Raw genomic sequence first — 23,355 nt, forward strand, 5'->3', positions numbered from 1 at the left:
CTGGAGCACATGTCCGGTCAACATGCAACCACAGTGAAACAGGCCCACGCTCAACATCAGAGACAGGCCCAAAGACAACGCTCCTTGCCCCAGGAGCTTAGAGATGCCAGTGAAAACAAAATTGATATAATGTAACAAATGTTCTAAGGGAAATGTATTCAAAGAGGTGCAGGAACTCAAAGGAGTCACATGAGTCTGCCTAGAGCAGGTGGGGAGGCTTCCAAGAAGCAGCCGTCCATCTGGGCTCTGCATCTGAGTTTAAGCGGGCAACTCAGGGAAGAAGAATACCTGAACAGAACACACCTCATGCCCTGAAAGAGAGGCATGGAAACCCTGGCACTCACGGTTGGTGGGGAAGTAACGTGGCACAGCCACTATAGCAAACAGTATGGAGGGTCCTCAAAAAATTAAAAATAGAACTACCATATGATCCAGCAATCCCACTTCGGGTATCTACCCAAGAGAAAGGAAAACAGGCTATCAAGGAGATCCATACATGCCCATGTTTACTGCACTACTACAACAGCCAAGACATGGAAACAACCTAATTGTCCATCAATGAATGAATGGATGAGGAAGATTAATGAACGGATGAAGAATATGTGATTGTATTCAGCCATGAGAAAGAAGGAAATCCTGCCATGTACAATGACATGGATGGATCCCGAGGGCACTATGCCAAGCAAAGTCAGGCAGAGAGAGAGAAACCCTATAGGACATTACTTATAAACGGAATCTAAAAAAGCCAAACTCAAGGAGAGCAGCATGGTGGTTACCAAAGGCTGGGGGTGGGGAAACTGTTGCTTAAGGTACAAACTTGCAACTAGTAGATAAATAGGTCCTGGAGATTTGACGCACAGCACAGTGATGACAGACAATAGTGCTGTATTATAAACGTTAAAGCTGCTAAGAGACTGGACCTTAATTGTTCCCACCACAAAAAAAAAGTGAGAATTATGTGACCTGATAGAGGTATTAGCTAACAATAAGTGGTAATCATATTGCAAAATACAAATGTACAAAATCAATATGTTGTGTACCTTAAATGTACACAATGTTATATGTCAATTAAATCTCATAAGAATACATTTTTAAATACCCTGATGTATTCAGGAGTGGTGAGAGCTAAAGCAGAAGGTGCAGGTGGGCAGAAGGGACCTTCAGGGAGGGGTCCGTGAGCCACGCACACCAAGCAGGCCCCTCGGCGCGGGGCAGCAGTGGTGAGGACTGTAAGGGCCGCTGGGGAGCGCTTCTCCTTGGGGCTGGGGGGTCGGGGCTCTTGCTGGCTCACCTCTAAATCGTCTCTTTGCAAACTAGTAAACCTGACACATTCTCACTGTTCCCTGTCTATTCTCCCTTCTGAGAAGGACCAAGTTATTTTTCCTCCCATCCTCCCTGACAGTTTCTTCCTTTATAAAAGGGAAGCCCTACCCAGGTCTCACTGCCCAGGCTTAGAGAAGACCCAGTTTCTCTGAGTCCCAGATTCCCTTTGTATGGGAGTAAGGGACTACAGAACCACGGAATTCTGGAACTCTATAAGCAGAATGTCAGAAGCCACAGCCCACCTTACCCATCACAGAAAGCGAGGAGACCCAGTATCAGAGCGTCTGAAATACCCTCGGCCACGCAGCCGCGCGGCAGACGCAACCCGGCCGCTAGGGGGCGGCACAAGTCAGAGCCTTCTCCAACCACAGTTTCCTCACCTACTAAAGGAAGAAGACAAATTCATCACTCAGCATTGTTGGAGGCTTAAGAAAACACAGAAGCGACTCACTCAACACCTGGCATGCAACAGGTGATGAGGACACGCTGGTTAAATACCTAGTTTAATAGGTCTCTCAAATACTTTATAAATGTGGTGTCTCTACTGGTATCACTTCATGAAAGATCTGCAAATATAATGGCATTGATTATGTAAACTATTTAGTAAATGAAATTCTACAATTGTCATTTTGGAAAAATGAAGGCTTGTGGCTTTGAAGAAAAACAACCATTACCGAATAAATCTACTAATTGCTGCTTCTGTAGAAACCTAAAAGAAAACGTTCTTCTCTCTGTCCAACACCCACCCCAGGGGAAACAGACCCTGCCTTTGATTTTCAAAGTGTATCTGATTTCTCCCAGCCACTACAGAGTCAAAAATAAGATGGATTTTGATACAACCGTGGAAGAATAACAACTCTTACTGCAGTTCTGCACTTGAACCAACAGACCCAAATCCTTTGAAATATGATCACCAAGGCAATTACGGGCTGAGCTGCCATAAATCAACGAAGAGTCGTCTGGAAAACGTAAAACAAAACTAGCGACAATGCGCTTCTAACCGCATGGGAAAGCAGGACATTCATGATGTTTTACATTCTGCTTCACTGCCCACTAAGCAGTATATATTTTCATAATAATGCTTTTTCGAAGTAGAAACAACCCAAGGAGTTATAACTCAATTTCCAAGATGAAGAGGAAACAAAGGGGAAAAACACACACGGAAACAATGCCTTTAGTATCTGGAGGCAAGGTGGGAGGGGCAGGAGAAAGGAGGGGCCAAATCATTCTAAGGAGTGCTTTGAAGTAGTTTTTCAGGTTCCAGCAGCAAGCTAAAACTAATGGCAACTTTTCTATTTGAATGATTCTGATATCGCTAGACCTCCAATAATAAAATGCCTGCCTTGCCATGTGCAGGATTCTGGTCTGGGCAAGAGGGTCATTACAGTTCTGGGTGGTGCCAACAGAGGAATCCTGGTTCTGGTAACCAACTTCAGTCCAGCAAAACAAAAACCCACTTGGCACGCACATGCCCTTTACCTATCAGCGCACTACTCTTCATATAAACACAGTTAAAGGTTACAAATCTCACACGTGGGCCCCGGCACGGCGCAGAGGATCTTCCACGCACTCACACACCCGTTTTTGTTCCTGTTTCCAGACATGATGAACATCTGTGGGAGAGGCTGCCCCCTTGTGTTCATCTCGGGGCAGCGGGGCTCTTGCTAGAGCGGGAACAGGCCGGAGATGCCTCTTAATATCGCATGATGGCTTCAGAGCCCACCAGCCCACGCAGCCTCTGCCCAGAAATCAGGGCTGGTATAAATAAGGATCACCACGGGGGCTTCCGAAGAAAGCGTCAATGCTTCCGAGTTGGCTCACGACCAAGAGGGCAGCACAGCATGGCTCGGAGGTGCAGCCACGTGCTGCTGGCTCTTGAGCAGCCAGTTGGGATGAGGCCTTTTTAAAGCCCCCGGTGGGAGAAGAGAAAAGCTCTCAGGGGGGTGGGGCTCCTGCCTGTCAATCGGCCTCCCGACCTCTGGCTTTCCGATGTCCCCTATAGCCATCCACAGAGAGGAGGGAGGGCGATGGGGGCACAGAGAACAGCAGTGCACCAAAGTCATGGGCAAGGGGCGCTTCACTTACATTTTATTTTCTTCATATGTGTGACTTTTGACAGTTTACTAATGAAATCTTTCCCATGGAAATCAATGGTAATAACCATGTGACTTAATTAATATTTGGCCTTTTGGAATTTCTGGAAACAAAATAAGGGACATCACCCTCTGCCTTTCATTATCCACATCGGCAAGACGGAACTACGGACCAGATGGGTTCAGTGCCAAGGCTACAAAGCTAAAGAACGGCTCAGCCAGAATCCCGACCCCGAGGATCCTATCGCCAATCCATGCTCTTCCCAGTTCTCAACTCAATTCTATGAGATAAACTCTGTAAGAAGCACCACTGAAAAGGAAAGATACAAACAGTGTCTTCCCTTCTAATTTATAAAAATACATTAGATGATATTTAAGATTGAAAAAAGGAAAAACGTAAATGATATAAACCCACTACGCACGTGAAGAAAGAGAAACTACGCGGGTGCGTAGGCAATCCTCTCTCATGGCAGCTACTACCGTCTCCCACTTGCTATCCGCCTTTCCATTTTTAAAAATTACATATGTGTCTGTTTCTAAGCAATATATGGTACTTAGATGCTTTAATATATGTTTATATAAATGTTTATAAAAATGGTTGGCAACTTGCTCATTTTTTAAATTCATCACATTGGTGAGAATGGCCCAGGTTGATACAGCATGTAGCTGTTTGACTCTGTATAATATTCTACTTTCTGACTGCACTGTAACTGACTTAGCCGTTCTGCTATCAATGGGTATTTGGGTTGTTTCCTTTTCTGGGGACTACCATAAACCGTGCTCCTATGAACTCTCTGGTACATGTCTCCCTGTTTATGAGCAGATGTTAAAAATTTCTCTGGGCTATATACTGAGAAATAGAATTGTTATATCTTGGAGTTACATTCACTTTACGGGTATAAGAACATCTATTTCTTGACCTTGAGAGTCTGCTGTCTGCTATTGTGTGCATCATTAAGGGTATCTTCCCAACCTTCATTAAGCCATTTATAAAAGTCAAATTATTTCCCCATTCTGTCATGCATTAAAAATAGTAAGACTAGAGGTCAACTGTCTCACCATCACTTTCTTGAACATACCTTTGCTTAACCGATTACCACCCACTCTTTCCTGCTTCTACACCTGCCATCAGACCTGCTAATATCTAATCAGTTTAGTTAAATTCCAGGCTCTGTCCTCCCTGGCCTGCCCAGTGTTGGCAATGACAACATGCAGATAATTACTCAACTCATAAGCATGTTTCCACTATCACTTGAAATGGAATAAGACCTATAGTACATTCTTTACTATGTGTAAGTTCTAGAAAAAATTTTTCACTTTTTCAACTACTGTACCTGAAATAGGTTTGATAGGGCCAAAAACAAACATGGAAAGGAAGAAATGAGAACAAGCCTATAAGCAGGGTTTACAGAAGGTGGCTCTATGGCGGGGGCCTGCTGCCTGCCCGCCAGCCCAAGGTGTGAGGACCCAGTGCTTGCAGAGGGACATCTTGGTGGCATTTCCTCCAAGCGTACACCCGAGGCAGCCCACACTGTCTCAGAACTGCCTGCAGTCCCTCCCTGACTAGCATTCTACTGAGGCCAATCTTTCATTTCCGTGCCTGAGCAATACTCACTGGACTTCTCAGCTCCACCTCTTCCACAGCCTCAATCACAATCCCATTTGGTCAAGGTACCGCCCAGAGACTTGCTAGCGAATGCTTACTGTGGCTTCTCCGTGCATCTATCACATGCTTCAGAATCTTATTCCATCCCAAGGCTTCCTCACTGTCACCAGATGGCATGTTTTCTACACTGCTGAGTTAGGAGAAGCTCCACAGCTTATACACACCACTGAAAATTTAACTGTTCACGGCACCTGCCATCACTCCCCTTTCACTGCCTCTTTCTCACTCAGAAAAACAAGTATAATCAAACTCTCTCAACTGCACATACACTCTGTCCCCCTTGACCCGAACCTTCCTTCAAACTATCAACCTGTTTTTGTTCTTTTCTTTAACTGACAAACTTGAGTAAAAACTGTTTCAATTATCTCTTGCTTCATCTCCTCTGACAATCTGGTCTCTGTGCTGTAAGTGCCATATAAGAGTAAAAGTATTTGGAGACACACAATACAATGGAGACAGAGGAGAAGAACATTCCTATCAAATAATCCTTTGTTTTCATAGAAATATCTAGAGCAGCAATAAGCTTATTAATAGACAATTCTTAGGTTATGAAACTCTTTTAATCTATCTATTCAAAAGAAGTTATATAGTAGAGCCAGTTACTTTAGTCAATGAAAACAAAGATTTACAGATACATTTCAACCTGTATAATAAGCATTTTACCAAACCATATGCGAACAATTCAATCTGAGGTAAAAGATAAGGAGACTCCAGCCATCCCACAACCTGCTCACCTGCTTTAAGAGCTACAGGGACCAAGAGCTTGTTGCATTTGTAAAGAACAACTGCAGTCCACTGGCTGGAAAGTGTTGAATTAAGAGTACACATAAAAATGTAATGATCAAGAGAATAATATATACAAAACTAAGGAAATCCAGCCAAAGTTATATATACTAAGATTCAGGCCATAAGAACTTTCATTTGAATAAAAAAGAAAAAAAAGTGAATGGACTCTTCTAAATAGAAGATGTTAAATAAATTCATGTGCTAAAAAAACTACAATACATGAGGAATTGATTCTTTAAGGGTGGAAGGAAAGACACAATATAACAAATCACCAAATAAAACTGATCAAGGTAAAAAAAAATACAGAACTGAGAAAGGCTAAATGTGAACCACAGACACAGATTAAAAAAAATCCCAGCTCTCTATATTATTACATGACCTTGGGAAGTTATTTAACCCTGCAAGTCTCAATTTTCCCATCTATAAAATGCATCTGTCTCACTAGGCAAGGGGTAAATAAGATAATCACTCCTGAATATATATCTTTTTGGCACACAGCATCAGTAACAGATATTATATTTAAATGTCATTACTTTAATCAGTATTAATACTAGTCTCCATGTAAATGAGCTGGACGATCACTCTGATGAAACACAACCATCTGTGAGAGCACAAAATGGCAAGCTAACACGAGGAGCAGCAGAAAGAACCCGAAGGGACAGGGACAGAACAACTGGGCACAGTTTCGAGTCGTGACCTTGACAAGCAAGCAGGTGTGGCTGATTTCACGGGTGTGGAAACCCAGTTTTCTAAAGTCCAGAAAATTCCCATGCCATCTCTACTGTTTCACAGAATAAAAAACAATGACCACCACCCCTAATTTGTTCTCTGTTTCATGCATTTTGTGTGATGCTGTTATCTAAACTCCACAAATAAAATATACACAAAAAAAACTAGATCAAGAATATTTGCAAATATAAACATTTCACATATAAAACTACTAACAAGCTGAATTCACTGCCCTGTTAACACACTGAAGTACACTCATCAGACAGTTTACAGCAGGTGCGCAAAACTCATCTGATATTAGGACATGTTGACATGAGTCACAGCATAGGGGTCAAAAGATAAAAGCAAAGATCACCTGAGCAATGTGGAGAAGACTCTTAGATAAATCTCAAACATCTACCTACATTTTCAAAGCTAACCTAATGAAGAGAAACAGGAGGATACTATAGTTTCACTTTAAAGACTATCCAGATCAAACTGCACAGTAATGCACTACACTGCCTACAGTGCTTCCTAGCACGCAGGGAGCAGGAAGAACCACTGCCCCCCCCACCCCCATGCTTCACACTGTGGCGGCGGTCATGCAAGTGCACTTCCACGGAAGTTGTAAATATTTGGAGAAGAGAGCATGCCTAAGAGAAAAATACACAGGCTACAAAACTTTATAGGAAACATCACTTTTTGTATTAAAAATACACCATTGCAGTGTACACTAAAAACAGTTAAGATGGTAAATATTATTGTTGCTATATTTTTGTTATAATTTAAAAAAAGGTGTATGGATATTGAAAGACTGTGGCTATCCCTATGTAAAAGATAACCCTTATTCAGCTTCTCTGCATTTTTCAAATGAACCTATATTACTGAAAATTACCTATTAAAAAGAACTTAAAACACATAACCCTTAGAATTCATATACAAGCATTATTACATCAAATACAATGGACAAATTTATACAATAAAGAAATAAAGCAAGAAAACACACACACAGAACTGATGATGAGAAGACAACATACCAAATCCACAGAATCAAACACTGTAAGTCCCTAGCCACGATGATTTTACAAGTGAACTGTTTCAAAACTTTCAAGGAAAAGGTGACTGTCACATTCTGCAGAACTGCGGTAGACAGCACCATCCAACGTTTGAGAGTCACCAGCCACAGGTGGTTACTAAGCACTTGAAACGTTACTATACATCTGATGAAGTAACTTTTATGTTATTTAATTTCAACTTATTTCTTATTTAAATAACTGCATGTGGCTACCAATTGGGCAGTGCAGCTCTAGAGGTTAGGAAAGATGGAGGCTTCCCATTTTGGAAACATCATGACACCAAGAAAATATGACCCATTTTATTTATTATACACAAGAAAAATCTGGATAAAATGCTACTAAACTGAACCTGACAGCATATGAAGAGAATATGCAATAATCAAATGCTTTTTTTTTCTAGGAATACCCAAGGATGTCTTAATAATCAGAAAATAATTAAATATAACTCATGATACCAAGAAGAAAAGCTCTCATTTTGTGTTCAGATGCTGAGAATGCATCCATAACATTCAGAATCCATTTCTATTTTTTTTTTAAAGAATATTTTCCTAGTAGGATAAATAAGAGATTTGAATCAACAGGCACGAGCAAACTTGAAGCTAAAATACTAGGGATATTTCCATTAAAGTGAGGAAGGAACTAGAGAGAAGAGCTCTAACTGTTACTATCATATTCTTATAGACAATAGAAAACCACAAAGAAATAAGAAACACAACTAGAAGGAAACAGGAGAAAATCATTATCACCTGTAAAAGAAGTATTATCAAATCAGTTCAGACTATTAATACTAAGAAGTGATTAGTAAGGCTGCTGGTTATCTACTGATTGACATAGATTCTTTCCAAGTGGAAATGCTAATAAAGTATATTTAAAAGAAATTCACTAGGAAGTGAATTTCAGGTACTACAAAAGTAACACAGTGGCTTCAGAGTCACAAACTGTTGAGATTTATTTCCCTTAAAGTAAATTAAATCAAATCAGCTAGTAAAACCTTTCTAAGGGTTCTGATTTTTCAGGTGTGCCGCATGAGGACAGACACACACACAAATGTGCACACACACACACTCATTCAACCCACGCTGACTTCCTGTCAGCCCAGCAACCATGGCAGAACTAAAACCAGTTCAGAAAAAGGCTAATTAATATTTATTATTTTCCTCATGCTGTGAAAAGAAGAATATTGTGTTTCTTCTTAAAATATGCCCTTGAAATTTTAAAGAATTAACCATATGGAAGAGATCTCAGAGTGCGTAAGAAAGACTAAAGACATGGAATCCTAATTCAATTTCCCCTTGGATTTTACTAGGAGCCTGTAGCAACATTTAGTTTGAGAGAGATTCTCAGTAGGGAATTGAACAAAAGGCTATTGTGTGTTAAACATGGTGAGGCCTCTCGCCCCTCTACACTAACTTTTCAAACATCAGGTTGGAATTAAATGATTTTAAACTTTGAATCAACTATTTCCAGACCACAAAATCTATTCCACACTTATCGGTCAGCGTAAGTTCTCTGAGTTATAGCGAGTTCAACTGTGAAATCTGAATGTTTCAAGTGCTAATAAAAGAACTTTCCTTTAGACTTTGACCATCTACATACACTGACTTACTCAAGAATGCCATATGTTTCATTTCCTTCTCCAACAAAAATTTCCATCTGCATTTAATAAATCTGACTCAGTATCATATCACTCTACTATTTTCTTATCAAAGAGGAACTACAACTTGAAGTTAGTAAGAGTCAACGAAGGCAGTTGACAGGCCTGCCCTGATCATTATAAATGTCACTGCGTCTTCATTTGCACTGTGTGCTTCGTCATGGGACGGTTACGATATCAAAGGAAACAAGAGATCATCTGTGAGTAGTGGTGTGATTGCTTTAAAACATGTCCATAAATTCTTTGACATTTCTCCAATCGAAAGGTGGAGCGAGCCTCCTCGCTGCCAACACGGGCCAGCCTCCAGGACTTACTTCTACCAGAGAATGTAATGGGAGTGAGGCTGAAGGCTGCGGAGGCGAGGCCGTAGAAGCTGGTACGGCTCCCTCCCGGCTGCTCCCTGGGATGCTCCCCTGCAGAGCCCAGCCATGCTGGCAGGAAGCCAAGCAGCCACACGGGGGAGCGCACGTCCTACTGACCAGCACGGTGAACGGAAAGAGCCTTTGGTGCCCGAGCTTGGAGCACCTCAGCGGACACTCTGCGGGGCAGAAACGAGGTGTTTTCCGCCAATCAGCCCAAACTGCAGGCTCACGGGCGAGTAACAGCCACCCCTGTTTCAAGCCACTAGGCTTTGGTGGTTTATTATACATTAACAGATAAATGGAACGTGCAGATTAGTCCAACCAAATTCGGCCGCCCATCCTACGCCTTTTATTTCAGCCCTAAGAAGACAGAACTGTCTGAAGTGTGAGAGCAAACAAGCACGCTGCGTGGCCCTGCACGGCTGGGCCCCCCGCACCGTGGGCCCTGGCGGCCCGCAGCTTCCCGGCGGGCAGTGTGCATCTCCGCCCAGCGCGCCAGAGCCCCTGGCCACTGCCTCTGTTCAGCCTCAGGCTCACTCCGATTTGAGAAGCCGCTTTCTTTAAACGCCTGGCTTATCAAACTGCTGCCACTGCACACGCTCCACTCTTTGAATCCATGAACAACTGAGATTTGCTTAAAAAGATAATTCTGACTCTACAGCTGGTGGCAAGTTGAAAATGTTCAGATAGAACCATTCAAATGGGTTACTGCCCAACCAAGCGACCACGTCCTGCTCCTTCTGAGGAGCCTGAGGAAGGGAAGCACCTAAGACAACAACAGGATTCTGCTCTCAGAAACACAGACCAGAAAGGTTAATGTACAGGGGACCTTGGAGGACCTGGCCTAGGATTTTTCAATCAGTGGGATACTGACATAATCCAAGAAAGTTTTCACAATATAAGTACCAGGAATTTTTACCTCACTCCATCTTCACTGAAAGGTCAACCTGCCACAATATCATGGCAATTTTAAACTTTGATCGTTTGTATTTTATAAAACAAAAAATGTAAAATACAAACAAAACATACAAAATAGTCTTTTTCTATTTTACAAACTAAAGCAATAAAGTGCACTCCATGCAATGCTACTCAGAGTTCTGTCCCTTAAGTTTAGGATGCATGATAACATGACAATATATGATAAATATGATAAAGTACTAGGAATCCAGTCTTCTTAGACCAAAATCTAAGCTAGCTGCTCTACATCTGCCATAAGAAATGTTAGTAATCGTTGCTCTGGTCCAAATTATTTGAAAAAACTAAAGTTCTGAAAGGTTATGCCAAGTGCCCTGAGGCCATATCACTAGTTAATGGCAAAGCTGTGACCAGGATGTTGGTACCCTTGTGCTTTTTAGGAATGCACAGGGCTCAGTTAGATCTGGGTCAGAAGGCAAACAACTGCTGCTATGTCTCATCAGAAGGCGGGCCGAAGTCGGCAGGGCTCAGACCCCTCAGTGCGGTACTCATTCAATGGGCTGTCCTCCTCCTCAGTGTGACAAGTAGAACCTTCATGAAGGGGCCCAGGCACTGCGAGCACATGTGGAGGGCCACGGCTGGCAGGAGGAACGGCTATTCAAAGCCGTCTGCAAGTCAGCATCTCTTGCCGTAACTGTAGAGGCTGCCAGAGTAAAGCCCTCACCCCTGGCCTCCACTGCACGAGGGGCGGCTGCAGGACAGCACGGGAAAGGAGAATATATCTACAGAAGTCACTGCAAGGTGCTATGTTCCCAATGAAAACAGTGCCTTTGGCTTCCGTACCCTCTACCTGCCATACGGACGTGATTCCCAGGGATGCACAGCCATCCTGGTTCCAACGGGACAGAAGCCACATGTTGAGGACAGCACACAGGCGGACAAAAGGAACCTGACTCCCTGATGACGCGGAGAGCCATCACAGTGGCCCTGGACTGCCTGTCTATCCGTGGGCTTCCTGTCGAGTAAGCCGAAGACTATGGTTGGTTACCTGCAGCCAAACACAATCCTGACTCTGATATGAAATCAATCTGGCTTTTCCTCCCTAATTCATTTTGTCCAAACTGGTGTGTCCATCTGTCTTATTTTTACAGCTAACTTTGGTAACCACATGTTCAGTCACCTTCAATCTCCCCAACTCCTACAACCATCCCACGATTACTTTAAGATATCAGAAACGAGAATGAGGCAGATGCGTATTCTCCGAGGGGAAGGGCGTTTTAAGTAGGGCTTCTGCAGCAGCCGGCACAGTCCGGGCTGCTTTGGGAGGCAAACGAGAGAGATGGTTTCCTTCCTTATAAACCACCTAAACTCAACCCTGGACAACGTATGGAAATCCAGAAACAGAAAGAAGGAAACCAGAAACGACGGTATGTCGAGTTCCCAACCTCATCGGGCAAGAGCACCGACACTGGGCTTTGACTGGAGGAGGCACTACAGAGCCATTCACTCAACAAATAACCTTTTCTTTCGCTTGAGCACTGTGTTGGAGATTCTGCACCTCACCTTCCATTTAAGAAAGCAAAATGGGCTGATTTTGAGCAATACCGTAATCCCAAGCAGGCTTATTAACAAAAATCTGGTCTTTGCACTCTTCTTCCTACGTCCTTCCTAATAAAGTACTTTGTTGGCCGTAGCAGCTCATAAGGTCCCACCAGTTTCCAAGGGATGAAGAAGAACGGGCAACACTGATAGGAAGCAGGAATTCTACTAATCTCATGCCAAAAATAAAGACAAGAATGTATCTCTGCAAGGGAGTGGCAAAATGCTTTGGCAAATTTCTTGGACTTAAATTCACAAAGTCCAGATAAGTCAACAGATGCTCCAGGCCAATAGTCTACCATTTCTCTAAAACACACAGGAACCCCCGGCCCCAGCAACCACCCAACAGAACAACAGTTACTTAGAACAACAGTTCCACAGCTGAGAAGGCCTCTAAGGGTTCCAAAGGCGGCGTTACTGCGGGCCACAGCGTCCCCCAGCACCCTTGGCGCCTGTGGCAACCCCAGGAGACCCTCAATCTCAGGCGTCACGGCTGCACCAAGGACCTCAGACAGTAAGTTCCACACACAAGGAGCAGAAGCCAACCACGTGATAAACACTAGGAAAATGAGGAACAGTATTTGTGGATACAAACTGATGAACTACTATTAGTAAAGCAGCATTCAATGGATAAAAACTATCAGCGGACTGTAAGTGAGTTAAATAGACCTTTGCATCAGAACAGTCCAGTAACTGATAACCAGAATGTCGTCACCTGGACTGACTGACTTTTACACGAGCAGGAGCTCTCCTTGCTCCCAAATGGACCCCAGCCCGGGACAGAGCCGTGGCAGGTCACTGCAGCAGCACTCTTCAAAAGCAGAGCCCTCCTCACCCACGGCAGGTTAGTGGTCTACATGCCAACTGCCCAAACGCACCGAGGTAACGTCTAAGGGCACCTGACAAAAAGACCAGACAGGAGACAGCAGTCGCTCCCTTCAAAGAGCTCAGAAGCCCGTGTGATGGCACACACACTCAGTGACCCAAGTGGCAGACAGCACCGCCTACCCAGCACGTTCCCGGGGGGCACTTCCTCTAGGTCTTCCAGCTCCCTTCCCATCAGAAGATACAGGCTCTCCAGAGTACAGCAGGCCATGTGGGGCACTGGGGGGAGGTCGTCCAGCGGGGCCGAGAAGCCTGATGGCACCTGGGCAAAGAAAAATGAGTGGAGACAACTCAGGAGGCGCTAAGGAAAACATCAGTTAATATGTACACAGTAATTTCTATTCAGGAGATAAGGTACAGTCATACTTCACGCAAACCTGAAATATGCACATTTAAAATGGTCTGATATAAATGTCTCTCATGAATAAAATCTGAAATAGTGAAACCTCTCATATATTCTGAAATTGTCAAGAATTCCACATAATCATAAGCTGTATGGCCAAGTAATATAAATTCTCTTGTGATCTTGCAGCACCCTTTAGCTGATAAACAAAACCCCCCCAGTCCTTGCGAGCATTTATGTGAACTACGTTCACACACCAGTTCTGGTGACCAGTGCACCACTACTTCAAAACTCATTATTACTATTATCACTTACAATCACTTTAATCTTATTATGATGTTCTTTAAGCATTCAGTAAAGGCAGATGCTAGTGATAAGTAACATGAAAATCAGTAACTTTGGAAGAGTAGTCAGACGTAATGAAAGTGCATGAAAATGGCTGAGCTGCCATTATATGCGATCTTGTTCATCTGGAAGAGAGCACACTGTGAGATACTGGGGCCCTGACGAAGAGCAAAAATATGCTGTGCGGATAATACATTTATGAGCCCCCTCTACATATTTATTATTTTTTAAGAGATAGTTTCAAATTTTTCAAGTTTTATCAAAAAATACTCAACATCTTGGAAAGTACTTAAGATACTACCTTGAATTATTCAGTGACCTCCATATAAATGCAAGTACCCAGTAAGCATTACGATCACTAACTTACCTCTGGTACCTAGAGGCCTAAGACCCTGCTAGTGCTAGTTATGATGGAGAGAAAAGGTTAAGATAAAACATATGCAAAATAGCTAACATCGCAAACACAGAGTGAATGACGAGAGACCAGTACTGGCGAAGGAAATGGGTAAAAGCTCAGAAGAGGGAAAAACCCTTATGTTTGGGTAGATTTAGAAACGCCACACCAATGACAGCCTTTCAGGCACAGGCTATATTTAAATGTACATGTTCTAACTCAGTAACAATTCTGCAGAGTAGCTCTAATGATAGTTTAGAAAGAAATAAAAAATTGAAGCATTAAGTAGGAAAAAATTTCAGAATTTTCCACAAACAATAGGATCATCCCCTTAAAACTAGATAAGTGATAATTAGTAAGTTTACTTTAGCAAGGTGGCTAGACATAAGACAATACAAAAAAGTTAACTGTATGCCTATAGCTCAGCAATAGAAAATAACATTTTTTAAAACAAACTTTTAGAATAGCAACAAAATACAAGATAGCTAGGACTAAGTCTAACAAGTGATAAAATAACTTTATGAAGAAAATTATAAAACTTCAATGAAAACATTTAAAATAGCCTAAATAAATGGAGAGATATACCTAGTATTCATGGATGAAAGATTCTGTAATGTAAAATGTTAATTCAAGCCAGATACATGAGCTGATTTAAAGCAGTAACAACCAGGGTCCCAGCGGGGCTTATCATGGTGCCTGACAAGCTGACAATAAACTCTGTATGAGAGAGTAAAGAGTTAGGAATAAACAAGACACTCAAAAAGAAAAACAAGGCAGAAGGACTTAGTCTTTTAGATGTCAAAACATTTAGAAATGAATACAGCACTGAATAGAGACAGCGACAGATAAACAGAAAAAAAATGAGTCCAATGGTCCAGAAACAGACGAATTCACAGATGAAATCTGATGTGCAACAATCAGCAAAGCAGATTAGTAGAGGTGGACTATTCAATGAATGGTGTGGGAACAACTGACTCTCTGTATGGGAGCAAAAATGAAATTCAGTGTTCATATCATATGTGAACACTGAATTAAACATTTAAACATGAAAAGCAAAACATTAAACATTAGAAGGAAACATCGAAGAAATGTTTCCCTTCGGGGTAGTCATAAATTTAATTTTCTTAAGCAAGACACAAAAAGCAAAATCTGTCATGGAAAAGACTGATGAGTCCACTACGTTAAAATTGCGAACTTCCATTCACTAAAAGATACTAAACAGAAAGTGTGGCAAGACCCAAACTGGAGAAGAAATTTGCAAACCTTAAAATTGACAAGGAATTAATACCCAGAATATACAAAGGATATCTAGAAACCAATATTAAAAAATACATATGCACAACAGAAAAACAGGTAAATAACCCAAAGAGATACCTTCACAGGGAAGAACATGAATGACCAATAAGCACATTAAAAGGAAAATGTTAAGTTAAAACTTCATCAAAAGATCATATTATACCCATCAGATTGAGAAAACTTAAAAGCCTGATAAGAGAAAATTTTGGTGAGAATGTGGAACAACTGCAATGGTTGAACACTCTTGCTGGGAATGTGAATCAGAACTACTCGGAGGACAATCTGGGATTAACCAGTTAAGCTGTTAAAATACACATACTTCAATCCCAGGCAATTCCATTATGGGTATATTGGCTAGAATTTCTTGCAAATGTGCTCAGAGAAAAATATGTACAAAAACATGTAAGGTAGCATCATCTAGATTAGCAAAAAATGAAAGCAGCCAAAATATAGTGACAGGAAAATGGATAAGTGTAGAACATTATGCAGCAGAGAATAAGCAATGAACTACAGGAATAGGCATCAACATAGATTGCACCGTGTTAGGTAAAAAAAGAGCAAGTTGTAGAAGAATAACTACAGTACAATGTCACTTATACAAAGTTCAAAACCGGTATATTCTTTCGTGATGCACATACAGGCTGCAAACAGTAAGAAAGGCGACAGAAGGGTGAAGCAACCAGGCTGAAGGTGGTTCTCCTACGACCCCCGCTTCCTGGTGTTCGCGCTTGTGTGATTCCTCCCCCGAGCGGGGGGCCTGTAACCTGCTTCTCACCAACGGGATATGGCGAGGGCGACGGGATGTCTCTCATGATCATTTAACATCACGCAAGCCTCTGTCTTGCTAGTAAATTCGCTCTAGATTCTCCTCACTGGCTTGAAGGAAGAAGCAGGCGCATTGGGAAAATCCCCATGATGAGAACTGCAGACAGCCTCCAGGAGCCAATGGGCAGAAAGCATCTGGAGCCCTTGGTCCTGCAGGACAAGGGCATGAATTCTGCCAACAACCTAAGAAAACCTGGAGGCAGATCCTTTCCCAGGTAAGCCTCCGATGAGAACATGACCTGGTCAACACTCCAGCTGCAGCTCTGTGAGACACTAAGCAGGACCAGCTACACTGTGCTTGGACGCCTAACCCACAGAAACTGTGAGATGATAAAATGTGTAATTTGCCAAATTTGTGATAACTTGTAATATGTAGCAACAGGAAAATAATACAAAGGAGAAACACAAAAGACCAGGGAGAATTTACCTCTAGAGTATGTCTGAAATATTTCACATTTTTTTAAAAAGCAGGCTGGAATTAGATTTTATAGGGCTGCAACTACTGAAATGAGCCATTTGTGCTGCCCATCATTTTATCACTGCTCCTGCCTCATGTGACACATAAGCAGCTGATTCCAACCTCCACCCCATGACAGCAAAGATACATGATGCACAGGAGACAAACTGCAGTGCTCACAGAATTTGTGATGCCAAAAAAAATCAGAGTTGCATTAAATAACAATTTCTTACTCATCTTGACAGTTTAGAGTAAAAAAACAGAAAAATATTTACCAATACTTGACCCTTACTGATAACTAACAAGCTACCAACTATGTCTAAACCAAGATGTTAAGATGGTCACAAGGGGCTTTTGCTGGGGGCCGTGAGAGTGCTCAGCCTCCCCTAAACCGTGACCCTGTGCACACCAAATCGCTGGGACCTCCAAGGATTAAGCTGCTCAACGGACAGAGTGATGAGCATGCGAAGCAGGGCAGCGACTTCCTCCAGCTGCCACCTCCTCTCTCTCCCTTCGTCTCTCAAGTACATGACCTTTCCTGGTTTATGTGCAAGGAGAGAAGCCTGTGTTCTCGGCTCATGATGCTGCCCATCTTACAAGTTCCTAATGTACTGCTCCTTGCTGAGCCCCACTGGTTCCCTGGGCGTCTGGCATCTCTGACATATTATGACCTTTATTATTTAATAATTACACACACACACACACACTGCCATTGTCCAAAAATGTTCTGCGATGACTCTAAGCCTGTGGCTTCTTTCTCGCCCTGTAGCCCAGGTGTGTTTAGACGCTGGTCGTCCACCTACTCACAGACCCTCCCGGCCCGTTTCTGGGATGGGTCTGCCACGCCACTGCTGCCCAGCACCCACTTATTGCACATGCCCTCGGCCTGCACCACCTAGTTTGGGAATCTCCGTACCCCTGGAAGATCTGCCACTGCCCTGGCTCCAGCATGGCATTTCTTCTCTCCAGTTCTTTCATCTAGCCTTGAAGAAAAAAACCTTATAATTAATTAAGGCCTGAAAACTTGGCTATATACTGGGTTAATTTCTTAAAAGCTACGAAGTGAGACAGATTTACCAAATGTCACCAAAGCAATGCAAGAGATACATGGATTCATCTGAATGTGCCTTTATAGCTAAATCTACCAACAAATAACCACCAATTTGGAATCTGGAAATCACTCAACCAATCTGAAAAGACACCATAACTTGCAAACAATATACTGATGTTTTACCCCAATTCTTACCCGCTGCAGAAACTCAACAGGACTGTATTTGGGCCCCAAGACAAAAATTTTCTTCCCTCTTCGAGCCACGCCACTGAACACTCGAGCAAATGCGATAAAAGACTCTTGGTTGGTTTCCTCCTGGGGCACAGGTTTAGGGGCCCCACTGCCCCCCTGATGCTCATCACCTGCCAAGAACAAAAGGCCAGTGAGTACCAAGAATGTTCTCTCCGCTCTAGGACAGACTAGAGACACGGGGGGTGGTGGTGTGCACGTGATACATCTGGCCCAATGTCAGGAAAGAAGTGCCACGAATGAAGGAATATTGCCAAGAGCTACAGGTAAAGCTAAAAGCCCAAGAACTGAAGGCCGAACACCCCAAGTCTAGCGAGGCTTTGCAGCAAAGCCTTTTCAGGAAGCTGTACCTTCCGGCTCTTCTCCCGTGGGACTTGCTTGAAGGGCTCTCCCACCCTGGGCGGGCTCCAAGGGTGCCTTCCCCTGCACGGCTGTGAGCTTCTCCGCGTGCCTCTGTCTTGCACGCTCACGCCTCTGAGCAATTTCTTCTTGAGTGAGAGGTCTACGGGACATCACACATGTGTCACCATGGAGCACCTCCAAGTAGCTCAGTCCACTAATGCAGGACACAGCCAGTGCTAACAGGCTGGAGAAGCCAGCGATGGGCCCCAGGGCCCTCTCGGGCAGCCTCCTCCCCCAGCTGGAACAGGAGAGAACTCCTAGCAGGCTTTCTCTGGGAACGCATGTTCCCAGCTGTTCTGAGCTTAAGAAATGACATGCGAGAGCCCCCGTGCCCAAAGAGAGCCACACACAGTGGCATGGAACCTTTCTCAGATACCTGTGATCCTTCAGAACAAGGCAAAAGGACAGGGGAAGGAGGGAACATGTACCGACCAGGGCTCAGAACACCGCCCTGAGAAACAAGCATGAGGCCTCTAGGAGAATTAGTTTCCTCCACAAGTACAAAAAGGTTTCTTCATGCAGAACTGGGGTCCAAGAGGCAGGGTTCAGGGTCAGGATGAATGCTCGCGACTCGGCAGGACTACAGGCTCAAATGATCATCAGCCAGTGTGTCGGCCCCAAGTGCCACCACAGAAGAGGCAGCATGTGACCATGTGAGCGCGTCTGCTGGGGGCTGGGTGGCGGTGAGGGAGGGTGGCAATCAAGCTGTTTTTCCTAATGAGTTACCTTGTTTGCCAGGCCACAAGATGGGCAGTTACGAGTTTTTAATAACAAAAAGTTCCTACAAAAGGGGAGCAATAAACTGAATAAAAATGGGCTTCTGTTTGGGTGCTCAGGTTGGCAAGGCAGAAAACCAGGCAGGTTCACTAACTCCCAGGACCTGGCTACTTCCCCAAGTGTGGGCCTTCGCGAACCGCCTGCAGCAGGAACCCCAAGAGCAAGACCGGCGCTGTCTGCAGTCGGCAGGACCGGAGCGAACTGAATTTGGCTCTGAGCTCTGGGGCCCGGCATCAGGACACTCCGGCCCCTGCTCAAGCCCTACCTGATGCGCCCGCCCTGGGAGCTGCGCCACTCTGCCCGGCCCTGTCGCCTTCCCCTCGCTCCCCTTCAGCACTGGAACCCATCAGACGGCCACTCAGATGTGCACGGTCCACATGCCCTCTAAGTACTCCGGGAGCCCCTGCTGCCCAGTGTCCCGAAGCCGCCTCCTCCTTTTACTTCCTGCAGCTGCCCCGGACGACGACTGCTTCAGCCCGACTGCCCACTGCTCCGTTCCTCAGACCCTAGCTGCTGGACAAGGGCTGGACACTAGCTCTCCCGCCCTCAGCACCTGCCCCTCAGTTCTGCCCCTCAGGGCTGGTCACCTCCTGTGGGAGACAGGGCTGGGCCACAGGACACAAGGATATGAGAGACCAACCTTGGAGCACAGCTGGGTCAGGTGCCACAGGGAACAAGCGCCTCTTCCGGGAGGCTCCAAACCTCAGACGGCCTTTCCACCAGGAGGCGGCCTCTGACCTCGTGGCCGCTAGCCACAGCCGCGCTGTCCTCTGCAGCAGCGGCAGCACCTACATCCCTCCTCTGCCCTCGGACAGCACACGCCTCCCTCCCTCCCTGCTCTGGTCTGGGCTCAGCGCCCCAGCCGGCCCTTCAGCCAACCCTTACACAGCTCACCTCATCTAGACTTTTGCCAGAACCTCTATAATACCTGAAAAGTGTGAATTAAAATAAAAATGCAGAAGACATTATTATTATGAGAATGGGAAGGAAAAAATACCTGAGGCACTAGTTAGCACACAGGGAAACAGTCTCTCCCGGTGGGCTTGGAACTACGATCCAGACTTTGTGCTGATCGCTGCACAGATACTATAGCATATATTTATCACAACGATGAAATGAAACAGATATTATTACTCCTATTTTACAGATGAGCAAGCAGAAGCTTAGGAAATTTAAGTAACTTGACCCAAAGTCATCCACACAATAAATGAAAGAGCCATCAATCCAATCCAGGTATGACTTCAGACTCTACACTCACTATCACCAGGGTATGTCTCCCATTCAGAAGGAATTAAAAATGACAAAATCATTGTGATACTAAGTAAAGATGTTTTAATCTAACTATGGTTAAGAAAATAGCATATTCATTCACATGTGAGATCCCCATTCTGCCCAAGTTCATGACAAGACCTGGAAAAATTAGCATTTATATTCACTAAGTTAGCATCGAATGTACAGTGGCTTGCTATCCGTCTACCCAGTCTCCTTCCCCAGCTCCTTACCTTGGCTTATTCTGAGGCAAAGCCTTAGCGTCCACGGCAAACATTTTGGAAACAAAGATAATAACAGGAGCAGTATCTTCACTTCCACATTTCATAAAAGCTACACAAACAGGAGGGAAAAATGTCACTATCTTTTCACCATTATTAGACAGCCAGATTTTTCTGAAAAACGAGATGTTTAAAATATGACACCATCTAAATATGTAAGCAGCCTAGACATACAGGCTTTTACAATAAAAATGCCACGTAGAAAAGTATAAAACTGCTAGAAAAGCAAGAGCAAGTGGAGTCGGCAGAATGAGGAAAGGAAAAGCCAACTGATGGTGGTGGGAGGAGGGCAGGGGCTCCTGCAGAGGCAGGGCCAGCAGGGGGTGAGCCCCCTGTGAGCTGGCACGTTGCTGCCTGCAGTCAGTGAGGTGGGGCTGAGGGATGGTACCAAATGCCAACAGTTGACAAGGTAACTTATAAGTAAAACACATAAAAATCAATAGCTTTTTCAGTTCCCCACAAGGCAAGTTAGAAAATAAAAGTTAGAAATAGTTTGCCATGACACTAACAAAAAAATCTTAATAAATTAGGATCCAATACAAAGATGCCAATTTTCCCTAAATCTACCAATTTTAACACAATTTCATATCAACATATTGATGTTTTTTCTTAATCTCCATTGGTGGTACAAAACCAATGGTAGTAATTTTGTTAAAAAAAACCACCCCACATCAAAATAATCTGTATGTAAATTAAAGAATTCAACAGCAAAATTAGAATAATACACTACAGGAGGTAAGAATCAAATCTTATCAGAAGTGTTGCCTGGGAAACTCCTGGAAGAGCCACCATGCCCAGACTCGCACCTTACCAGGAGCCTGGCGCTGGCTGCAGGGCTGAGAACACCACCGGGGGGCGGGAGCAGGGGAGCCAGCTGGGAACCATTATGATGACCCGGGGAGAGGTCACGGTCGCCGGGCCCAGGAGGGTAGCAGGGGAAATGTGGAGAAGTAGGCGAGTTCTGGACGTATTTCAAAGGATTTGCCAATGGACCGGGTGCAGAAGTGAGATAAATGCAAGAGCCACGGATGGCGCCAGAATTTCTGGGCCGAGGAGAGAATGGACGGATACGGTCAGACCGAGATGCTCCCTGAAGAGCTGTGTGGAGAGGGGAGCGTGCGGCTGGCGTGGGGAGAGTCGAGGAGGATCTGCACTGAAGGTACAGCCGGGGGAATCACGCGCACACTGCTGTCACACAAAGCCTGAGACTGGACAAGGTCACCGGGTGAGTGACTGCAAGCAAAACACAGAGGAAGTCCAGAGACTGAGCCCGGCTCGGGCACCACACAGCTTCCAGCTAAGGGAGGCGGAGAGGAAGCAGAAAGAGAGGGCAGGAGACAGAGGAGCAGAAGCCCGTGGGGGCCTGGGGCCAAGGGGAAGGGGGAGGTTCAAGGAGGGAGGGGCAGCCAACTGCGTCAAGCGCCAGTGACAGACCTGCTTAGCGACTTGACAAAGGACAGTCAACAGTGGCCCCGAGAACAGGGGCAGGGTGGTATGGGGGGTGGACCGGGGGAAAAGTGGGGACAGGGAGTGTGTACAGGTGGATGTCACGGGGCCCTGCAGGGCCTGGAGCGCGGGGCCCCCTCTCAGGAAGGGTGTACATGGGGCTACCGGGAGCGGCCCCGGCCCGGGACTCCTCTTCCACAGTCCGAGGGACGCAGCTGTGGCAGTGACGCAGCAGTTCAGGACACGGTCCTGGCTGCTCAGGACGACGGACTATTACATCATCACAAGATCAGGCAAGGAGACCACGACAGAAGGAAGGAGTCTCAGAGTCTTCACTCTGACCCCCTGGCAGGGCAAACGGCTAGGGCAAAATGGAAACTTTGAGGAATAAAAAAAAAAAAAAAAAACTGGTGAAATGCTCATTTGTGAAATTGTTTATCTGTGTGGAGTTGGCCATTTGGCAAATACTGGCATCCAGAAAATCGGTCTAGGGCAGCTCTAAGGACACAAACCCTGTACATGCCCTGTTCACCTTTTCCTCACCTGCTTTCAGTGCCTGCGTTTCTGGTGGGAGAGAGTCAAACGCCCGTGACCCTGCGCACATCAGTCTCTCCACTCGCTCGGCTGTGACATCGAGGGGACTGGGAAGCTTCTGACACACCATAGCTGAAGTCAGCTGTTAAGGACTCAAAACCCTGAGAGCAGGCCCTCCCCCCAGGCAGATACACAACACACGGACACTGAGGCAGCGAGGTATGTCCATGCAGAGAACGCCCCGGCTCTAAGGCACGTTCCTTTACACGGCCTATCTCAAAATATGGGCACAGTTTCAGGAGTTCATGGACTCTGAAGCCCAGACAGGATTCTTACAATAGGTGGTCTGAAATACTGATGGCCCATGTAACAGGCGAGAACACCAGAGCTTAGCAGGTTGGCTACCTGTGACCTATGTCTGAAAAATTTTTCATATGGTTTCAGTATATATAAAGTTTTATAAAATAACCACCAGCCACCAGCTATGGTACAAGGAAGTCCCGTGCCAGAGCCAGTGTCACTGTAGGGGCATGTGTCCATCCCGGCTCCGGGTGGAGACACCGCTGCTGGTCTACTCCAAGGACACGGCACCACCACAGAGGTGCTGCTTGGTGAACGA

General features: G+C 44.8%; 1 protein-coding gene across 6 annotated transcripts in view; it reads right to left on the reverse strand.

Annotated features, from left to right (window-relative positions):
* EFL1 (elongation factor like GTPase 1) overlaps nt 1-23,355 on the reverse strand; it is a 103,516-nt gene that overhangs the window by 52,841 nt on the left and 27,320 nt on the right. For all 6 annotated transcript variants that reach the window (XR_012127162.1, XM_073227136.1, XM_073227135.1 and 3 more), the window contains 5 exons: nt 22,746-22,868; nt 20,709-20,808; nt 18,378-18,529; nt 17,974-18,140; nt 13,191-13,329 (listed from right to left, as the gene is read on the reverse strand). Coding sequence is in view for 5 of the 6 variants with exons in the window: in XM_073227136.1 (XP_073083237.1) it covers nt 13,191-13,329; nt 17,974-18,140; nt 18,378-18,529; nt 20,709-20,808; nt 22,746-22,868 (681 nt within the window). In the remaining variant the exon portion in view is untranslated. The remainder of the gene's footprint in view (nt 1-13,190; nt 13,330-17,973; nt 18,141-18,377; nt 18,530-20,708; nt 20,809-22,745; nt 22,869-23,355) is intronic.

Source organism: Manis javanica, chromosome 18, assembly GCF_040802235.1.
Source record: "Manis javanica isolate MJ-LG chromosome 18, MJ_LKY, whole genome shotgun sequence".
In the NCBI taxonomy this organism is placed as follows: domain Eukaryota; kingdom Metazoa; phylum Chordata; class Mammalia; order Pholidota; family Manidae; genus Manis; species Manis javanica.